At 25.4% G+C, this 10,089-nt stretch overlaps 1 protein-coding gene across 1 annotated transcript in view; it reads left to right on the plus strand.

Moving 5' to 3' along the window:
• LOC145842428 (uncharacterized) overlaps nucleotides 1-8,340 on the plus strand; it is a 28,510-nt gene extending 20,170 nt beyond the window's left edge. Inside the window, exons 9-15 of the mRNA XM_082949872.1 lie at nucleotides 4,467-4,598; nucleotides 4,898-5,089; nucleotides 5,340-5,540; nucleotides 5,845-5,970; nucleotides 6,477-6,618; nucleotides 7,162-7,411; nucleotides 7,660-8,340. Of these exons, the coding sequence (XP_082805998.1) occupies nucleotides 4,467-4,598; nucleotides 4,898-5,089; nucleotides 5,340-5,540; nucleotides 5,845-5,970; nucleotides 6,477-6,618; nucleotides 7,162-7,411; nucleotides 7,660-7,824 (1,208 nt within the window). The 3' untranslated portion in view covers nucleotides 7,825-8,340. The remainder of the gene's footprint in view (nucleotides 1-4,466; nucleotides 4,599-4,897; nucleotides 5,090-5,339; nucleotides 5,541-5,844; nucleotides 5,971-6,476; nucleotides 6,619-7,161; nucleotides 7,412-7,659) is intronic.
• Nucleotides 8,341-10,089: the final 1,749 nt, after the last annotated feature.

Below are 10,089 nucleotides of genomic sequence, written 5' to 3' on the forward strand. Positions count from 1 at the left end.
TATCACTATTAAATTTTGATAGATTACATGTTGTTATGTATTTTATAAACGTTATATAAAATTTTTAACTAGTTAGAAAGTAAATACGTTAACTAACTATTTCTAATATTTTTACAAAATGTTCTGGAGATAAAAAAAATCTCTAAAAAACGTATTTAACCAATAAAACCATAACATCATATTTTTTGTTGTATATAATAAATTAAGAAAACATTAAATTTACTGCGAACAATAATGTACTGTTAAATATAGTAAATTTTACAAATAATGTGCTTAAGCCCAACAACGGTAAAGCTATTTGAAATTTATATTTAAACTCACTTTAATTCAAAACTAAATACCATGTTTAACACCTTTCAAAAAGCACTTTGTGTAGGAGCATTAGAAAAACTTTTAAAAATAGAATTCTTCTTAATAATCACTAGAGCATGGCTAGAAAATGCCTCCGAGCTAAATATTCGTGAAATTTTTCTATCTTCAATCTGATTGGTTAATTTATTTGACCACAGCTTTAAGGCTGCAAACATTTATTAAAGTATTATGTTGCAACATTATTTTATAGAAAACTTTAAAATACTTCAACTACAAACGGTTGTAACTGTGAAAGTATGAAAACTAGCTAAATTAATTATAACAGTTAACAAATTTTCATTTATTGTTTTATACTTTATGTTATATTTTAAATGTTTAAACGTTAGTGAATTTTTTAAAAAACTCCATTATTTTTAACATTGATAAATATTTTGTTGTCTATAATGTTTTTGAAATTGACTTTTCGTTTACTCATAGATTATTAGTCTTTCAGCTAAAGTTAAGTTAAATATCATTTTTCTTAATTTTAGACAATTTAGTTTCTTTGTTATTCTTAATTGATGACGAAGTTGTTTCTAATCGTAAAAGCAGGTTGTAATCTTTAATGTTTATTAACTGACGCTTGAAGCATTAAGTGTTATTTTTTGTTTACCAGATTGCCTTTAACATTGGCAGCTTAACTTTGAAGATTTTTTCAAAATAATAAAGTTTAACTGAATATATGCTTTAGTTTAACTAAGCTGATAATTGCAGTTTTAACTAACAAAAAAAACATTACAAACGAAAAAGTAGTAAAGTGTTTAACTAAGTTTTCATAAGTCTTCAAACTTTTTAGATATTGATAGCACTAGATTCATATATACAAAAAAGCTTGTAAGAAAGTATGGTAAAAAGTTTTTGTAGAAAAATGTACACTGAGATTTCTTAGAATGTTGCAAAGAGTTAAGTTTTGTGCTTTAATTTCACGGTCTGCTTGTTTCTAGTTATTTAAATTTAATTAAAAGCTTTCAAATGAGAATTTTGAGGTGAAAACAGGTGCTAAATGGGATATTTCCTATCTTTATCTTGTTTTTAGTGAGAGATATTTAAGTAAAAAGCTTTTTTTGGACATTAATATCTTATAAAATAATACTTTTATGTTGTTATACACCATACTCCTGTCTTAATTTCATATTCAAATTTCTAATTTTATTATTTAAAAATGATTTTTTTTGATAAACTTAAATTATTGTCTGTATTTGATCTAAGATCAAAAAAAATTTTGACAAAATTTAAAAACTATACTTTTACTTTACTGCTTGAAAACATACGTGCTTTTTTAATGTTTTAGAATTCAATTAAGTTTCGTTACGTAATATTTTAATTAAAAAAACATATGTATGACATTTCCAAGCTTTTAGATTTTTTAATTTGATTTTGTAATCAGTATTGGTAATCGATCGTGTTTTAAAATGTTTAGTTGAAAAACATCTATCTATTAATAAGACTTAAATCAAATTTTTTTTTAATTAATTAGTTTATGGTAAAACTATGTTTAACAGCTTGGTAAAACAGTTTTAACATATAATAAATAATTTTTTACATACTTTACTGTACGATTGATTTTTTTAAAAGATTTTTTTTAGTTTAGATTTTTTCAAAAGTAAAAACATTTAGCTTAAAATTCAGATCTTAATATGAGTAGAAATAAACAAACAACTGAAATCAAAATAAAGTTTTGTATTTATTTTAAACTAAAGCTTTCATAGCTTTAAATTCTTTTTTAGTATCAATAGCAAATAATTAAGTCAAAAGATAAAAATTCAAACTAACCTTAACCACATCTGTTTTTAGAACCTTTTTAAACATCTTTAAACTATTTTATATTGCTGAAGTAGTTTTCTGCACTTTATAGTGTTCTTTAATCTAGAGCTTATTTGTTTGACAATTACTTTTATAAATTAAATGTACAATATTAACCCTTATAAAAATAAATTTTGGTGATTAGATAGATAACAAGTTTTTCAGTACTTTGTAAAATTAAATATCAAAATCTCTATTTTATAAGAATTCAAAATAATTCCTCTTTTTTTTTATAAAATTATATGTAATAATTTTTCAAACTTGTATGAGCTGTATAGTTACATGTTGTTTTTTTTCTAGCTCAGACGTAAATTTTGACCCACTAACACAATAATTTAAGAACGACTGCATTTGGCATTATGACAACATAAATATTTATAAACATCTATACAAAACGGCTTTTTGTTTAAAGTTTCAAGCACAAACAAATTTTCAACTCCCTTTTATTATTTTTTTTGTGGTTTTTTATTGCATTTTGAAAATATATTTTTAGTTTGGAGTTTTAAATGACGTGTGAGGTAAAGATAACGTTCTAAAAAGATTTATTTCAAAAAGGTATTACAAAGGTATTAAATTTATATTAAGTTTATTTTATTGATATCTGCAAATAGAAACAAGTTTTTAATATAGCTAAAAACTTTGTTTAAAAAAAATAATCAACTTTTTACATTTTATTCTTAAAGTTTTCTAAACATTGCAAATAATAAACAAAACTACAGTAGCTTAATATATCAATAAAAATTATTTAATATTCGAATATTTTTTAAAAAATTTTCTCAATTACATAACCATTGTGTTGTTTTAAAAACTTACGATGTTTCTCGACAGTAAATCGCAATTTGACACTAATCTCAGAACAATTTATGTAATAAATCTAAATCAGTTCTGAATGAGAGGCACTCGTAAAAAATCACATTGAGTATTTCTGTGCAAACAGCTTTGAGTTGAATGTTTACTTTTCTAATTACTTGTTGGTTTAAGGATAGAAAACTTTTGCCCTTTCTGTGAGCTTATGCTTTAAAACTGCATAATTATAAATGATTTGCTTTTAAAGTTTATAATTTTTCAAATGTTTGTACAATCCTAACAAGTAATAAATTAAGATTTAGTTTTAGGTCTGTAACTATTAAACATTTTGTTGTTTTTGCTAATACTTAAGTTTATAATCGTCTTAGGGAACCCATTAGAAGACTTTTATTTTATTTATAACCCTTTGTTACTTAAAATGTTATATACAACTTAAAGTTGCCTTTTTTAGAATTTACTTTTGTTTTCTTAGATATTCGTATTTATTGAATTACTTTAAATAGATATATTTGTCAATTATAAAAAATTATCAGTTTTACATAAAAAAAAGTTGTTTGTTATTTACATTATGAACTTTGAAAACATTAACTTAAAACTAATGCATTCAAATACTTTCTTTGATTAATTTCTTTTAATTACTATGACTCACTAAAATACTATATTATTCGTTAATTATATTTTTAATTTATTAAATATTTTAGGCATTTTTTAACCATTTTGAAACTAATTTTACAGTTCTTCATTTGATAAATAATCTAAACATTACAATTTTCGAGTTTATTTTGAACTGGTTTTATTACTCATATTAAAAACAGTACATATGTCAACTTTTTTAAAGTAATCGTTTTGACTCATAACAAATTTATTTCCATTTAAGCAGGCGTGGTTCTTTTATCTGTTTTATAATTTATATGAAATAACTGAGTTATCTGCAACTTGAAAGATTTTGCTAGTTTTCTGGTCTAAATTATATAAATTACTGACTTACTAGCAACCTTGAGACGTAGTATTCTGAGGTTAATAATATGTTTAAATACATAGTTGTATTGTTTTATAACAAGTTTAGTTTTATTATAATTATCAGTTTGGACACGTTTTGTTATACTCCGTATGAACAAGTTAATTCAAGATTATGGTAATTTTTTACTCTAACTTTATCTAAATGAAAATAAAAATATCTAAGAATTCTTATTACTTTCATCGAAACAGAGCAAAAGTATATATATAAATATTTATATGAGTTTCTGTACAAAAATAAATTTATGACTAATTTGATTAGTTTTATAATAATTGTTTCTTTAGTTTACTCGTATTTTCTTCGGTTAATTTATTTTCGGGAGTATTTGTTTTGTTTTGAAAAAAGAAATTAGTTAAATTTTGAAAGCATTGCTCAATAAACTGTTTCAATTATTAGCAATAAATTGGTACATAAAATTAACCGTATCTTAAAAATTTAAAGTAAATTGTTTTCGAAAACTTTTCAAATATATTTTATTTACAAACAGCCCGCCCAGACTTCAGAGTTTCTTACATTTACGGGATCGACCCTGACGGTAAGGAGAAGGAAATCAGGGTGGCCAACCTGAGAAAAAGCGGAATTAACTTGAGGAACAAAGAAAAGAACAAGCAAAAAGAAGGTTTGAATACTTTTTGATTTTAACTATTTGTTTTCAAATATGCTTAAGCTCTTTATTAAAAAACAGTTTTAAGTTCAAAACAAATTAGATAAAAGTCTAGTCGCTTAAGCTAGGTTGGCTTGACTACAAAATGTTTGTTCATCTGATATTTGATGAGTAAGTCAATCTAGGAGTTATATATAATAATTTAGTAGATTTATAAAGTACACCGTTCTTAAACAGTCTTTGTTTATTAATATTTTTTATGAAGTTTTATTACACAAATCTCCTTACTAAAGTATTTAACTTAAAAACTTCAGAATCTGACGAGGCGACGACGAAAACAGCCGACGATGACGTCATGATCACGTCACGAGGCGGGTCGAGCCACACTTCCGGTATCGAGAGCAACAAGAACGATGACGTCACAGAAAACGACGTGACCACTGATGACGTAACAGAGGGTTCGATCAGGGAGTCAATGATCAGGTCCGAGTCCAGCAGATTTGATTGTCAGTTTTTTTTTTTTTTTTTTTATAAAATTGTTTTGTCGTTTTGATATAAGTTGTTTGGCACTACTATTTCTAATATGATTCACAAACTATTAAATAACTTAAAATTATTTACAATAGAACACGTTTTAGTAGTTTAGAATTTATACAACATATATATATATAAACATTTAGATTTAAGCATGTACATTATTAACGTAATTTGATATAATATTTTTAATATTACTTAGTTTTCATAAATTTTTTTCAGGCTCTGTCGATTCGGGAAGCTACGTTGTTCAAGAAACAAGAACCGAGACAGACAAGGATTCGAACCCGAGTAACGAAGAAGAACTTCCTGATACTGATAACAGTAAAGAAGAAAGCTCTCACGCAAAAAGCCCCAACGATGAAAGCCCACCTCCTTACACAACTGATGATGAGGGCAAGAATGAAGAAGCTGCGAGTGAAGGTTGATGGTTTAGTCTTTTTTTGTAAAGTATAGCGTGCTCTACGTAAGCTTATATACATATAAACAGCTTTTAAAAACCCAGAACATCTTAAAGCTCTTTTTAAAAACTTTTTAGCAATTTTTAATGAGTATAACCATAAAAAAACACGACTTTGATTATCATTAGTTAAACATTATGTTTTAAGATAATAAGTGTTTTCATAACTTTATGAAAATTCATCGAATTGTTTTATAAACTCATAACTGCCTGAATTTTGTAAGATTTAAAGTTTTGTACGACGTAAACAAAATCAATTTATTGTAGAAGATGATAGAGAAATAAACGAAATAGTCGATGGAATTGATGAAATTGTGAAATGTCAGTTAGTAGTAGATATGAGTGGAGAACCCAATAAAAAAGAAGAATTAAAAGAGAATGTTGAAATTGAAGGTTAGTAAATGTTTTTTTGTAAAAAAAAATTAATATTTTTAAATGCAAATAATATGAAACCTTAACTAGTTCTGATTGTATTTACTTTACTAAAATAAACAAATACTTAATTTTTTTTTTAAATGACGATTACTGCATAAACAAATGACTAAAAATACTAAAAAAATTACTCATAAAGTTTTAAATTAATTTGGGTTGTTTCAAGTTTTAATTCTTAAATTGCCGTTTTAGAGTGTAATTTATGCTATTTTAGCAAACAAGAAATAATGATGAACGGTTGTGATTTCTCCTTAGCTTATTTGCGTAAAACTTAAGTATTCCTTACAAAAAAAAAAGATAATAACTGACAAAATACAAGTTTTATTTTTGTTGTATTATAAAAATGCTGAGAGCTTGTTGTATATTTTAAAATATATACAATACTAAAAACAATATTTTTTTTTCTAAAATTTAATACAGCATAAAAAAGAAATCATTCATATTTTACTTAAATGAAAACATCACAGAAACCGCAGAAGTGGCAGAAAGCAGCGGGAAACATAATTGTGACGTAACAAGTAATTCTTCTGGTTGTGACGTAGCAGTTAATGCTGTTAATGACGTATCAAAGAGCTGTGAAGATATTCATGTGAAAGTTGAAGATGCAGAGTTAGTATTTTGTACTTTTGAAACTAAACTGTTGCTGCTTTTTCGAAAATTCTACTATTGATACACATTTGTTTTGTTTGAAAATTGCAGCACAAAGTTTAATTTGTTGCTAAAAAATATTTAACATATAAGCAAAACTGATTAACTTATTTTAAGTAAATTACAATAATCCCATAAACTTTTCTTTAAATAAGTATATTACTATAAGGTCATTATCAGATATTTTCAAAACTTTTTTATGCATTAAGATTTATGTAAATAATAATTCACTTCACTTAAAGTCTTTTTTCAAAGTTTTTAAACGCATGAAAACAAGTTTGACTTAAGTCTAGTTTGTTAACAAATAAATTATAGTTGCTTTATGGATTTTAAAATATAAAAAAATAAAATCTAGAAACCTTTCTAAATATATAACTGATTTGCTTTAAAGTAAGTGATAGGAGCTTAGGAACTTAAAAAGTTATATTAAAAAAAAAAGTTGACCAATTCATTTTCAATTTAAATTTCATTGAGTCTTTTTTTTATCAAAATTTTTTAAATCAGAAATGAGTCAGAAGCGTTAAGCACCACTTCACGAGTGGAAAGTGACCATTATGACGTAACTGAACAACCGCATTGTGGCGTGGCGCAAGAGTCTCGTTGTGACGTCATAAAAGACTCTTCGGATGAAGCGCCTCAACGGCTCACTTCAATGAAGAGCTTGGAAAACTTGTCCGAAATCACAGAGGACACGCCAAAGAAGAGCGAAGTTCACGAAAATGTCGTTAAAGTTGTAAAACAAGAACAGAGCTCGGTTAGTTTGTTTTTGAATAATTCAAATGTTTTTTAATCTAAACTTAAATTCAATGAGCACTTGATATCAAATTTAAAATAATAAAATATATTAAGAAGAGTAACTGAAGTGTTTGAGTTTTGAGACTTCATTTATCAGCTAAACGTTTAAACAAACACATTTAGAAAAGTTTTATCTTAAACTCTAATGCTCATTTGAAAACTAAGCAATACGTAATACTATGCATAAAACAATTAAAAATTTTTCAGGAGAACATCGAAAACGAGAAACCCGCGCCGAAGAAGTCAGTGACGTCACAATCCTCGGCATCCACGACACCCAGTGATGAGAAAATGTCCTCGGGATCCTTCTTCAGCCTGCCCAAGTCCCGTAGGTCCGTCATACTCGAAAGCATGCCCGAGTATATGGTGTGACGTCATAGTGAAGTTGCTTGTGACGTGATAATACCTCGGTGGAAATTAACAGGAGATTGTGAGCAGACCGTCCCATAACTGTTTAGAATGATTTTGTTCGTTTTTTTATTTTGACCATTTTAAGGAAAAAGGTTGTAGCTACAACGAAGGCTAAATTGTATAAAGTCAAACTATTATTGATATGTTTTTTGTTTTTAATTTTTATCTTACGTTGATAATAACTAACCTTTTTTAACTTTTACATTTTAAGTCAAGCTACATGTATTTTTTTTTTAACAAAGTTGACACAGTTATGTTTAATGTTAAATAATATTTTCGAAAGAGTTTTTACTTTTAACAGAATATATCGAAAAGTTTGCACGTTTTAATAGTTAAATATAAAATTGTTGAAAGTAATTGTTTTAATTTTTTTTTTTTTTAATTTAAAATGTGTTGAATTTAAACATCAAATTTACAATTTTTAAATAGTAATTAATATTTTTTAATGATTAAAATAATTAAATACCTTTAAATGAACACACACATTGTTTAGAAATAGATAGAATTATGCTGAGATAGAATTATGCTTTTCACAATCATTTTTAATTTACACTTCTCACAAAAAACATTAAATTACTCTTTATAAAGTGAATACACATGTTAATTAACTTTAGCTGCTTAAATTAATGCTAACTCTTTTTAGAATTCTAATATTAAACAGACATGGCTTTAATAAGTGCCTTTTTAGTTAAAGAAACTTTGTGTTAAAGGTTTTTTTCAATTGATTTTGTGTTTTCAGTAAGTGTTTAACCTCTTAATAAATAAAATTTAAACTTAATTTTCATTTGAAAATTCTAGATTTGTTTTGTATTACATGTTTTAAAATTGATTTATACAGTCTTTGTTTAAAGATGTTCATATATTTAAAACAGCTATACCAGTTTTTAAAACTAACTTGGCTTTTGGTCGTAATTATTAATAAAGACATAAACTGATATACTCTTAAACTTAAGTTTTTTTAAACCGCTTAAAATTAAAGATATATTTGGAAATTAAAGTCATTTTATTGCTGCATTTCATGTTTGTTTTATCGCTTTATTTTATTTCGTTTTTTTTTATTAAAAATAAAACTAAAACTTAAATATTGTTTTCGTAATCTTTAATTAACAGGTGTTTAAACTATTTATAACCTAAAAATGAATTTACACATTTAAACTGAATAAAACAATTATAGGATTTGTTAATCAAGAACAAATTACAGTTAAACAAGAAAACCTGTGAAAATTTTAATTTAAGTTAAAGTTCATATAAAACTAGTTGTTAAGCAGTTTTGCTAGATCTTTTTTTTACTTATCATATAAAAAAGTTCTTACTCAAGTAATAAATCATAAAGTAACTACTTAACAAAATTTCAATAAGAGATTGTTATATTAAATACTTAAGTGTTATATAGCCCTACTACTGTTAAGTGATCTAAAAGATTACTGCGCCAAAAACAATTTTGTGGCGTCTATAAATAGGTCATTACAAAGCATTCGGAAGAACTCAAAAATGTTTCGCTGTACAAGTATGCAATTTTTTGCAACTTTTGTTGAGTTTATTGTAGTAAAATTACAACGCTAACGACCATTCTGAGCACTTTTCAAAAAGCTCTGTGCAAACATACTTGACATATAGTAGCACAAATAACAAGAGAGGTAGTAACAAAAGATTTTGAAAACTTTTTGAGTTCATAAAAAAAACCTTTTAGCATTCACGAAACAGTAATACTTTTATACAAAGAGCTCTTACATAACATGGGTTATAATAAAACTTTTGACAGTTGTAACACGAATAACACTACTTACCCTAAAAAAGTAGTAAAATGTTTTTAATTTTTATTAAGTCTAGTGTTTGAGACTACACAAAAATAAAGTCTTTTTTTAAGTAAAAGGATAACAAAAAAATGTTTGAGGCAAGAAAACTGTTAGAACTTACTGACGTTTTTATTTTTTCTAAATATTCGCTTCACATTTTTTGTTGTTTCAGTAAACATAAAAATTATCAAAAAATAACATGTAACTAAAAAATATAACTCTAACTGGACTATTTTCAAAAGCTTATTCATAAGTTTTGTAAAGTTTAAATTTTTTTAAAAGCTTACTAACGTATTTTTTTTGTGCTATACAGTTTAATTAAGCTACTTCAAAGTCTTTATCAGATGTTAGTTTTAAGTTTTAATTTAGTAAGAACAGGTAATTCTTATTAATAAGTTAGATCACTATTAGCAAACATAAAAAAGTATAT

This window comes from Thalia democratica, chromosome 8 (assembly GCF_965202585.1).
Source record: "Thalia democratica chromosome 8, ktThaDemo2.hap1.1, whole genome shotgun sequence".
Lineage (NCBI taxonomy): Eukaryota > Metazoa > Chordata > Thaliacea > Salpida > Salpidae > Thalia > Thalia democratica.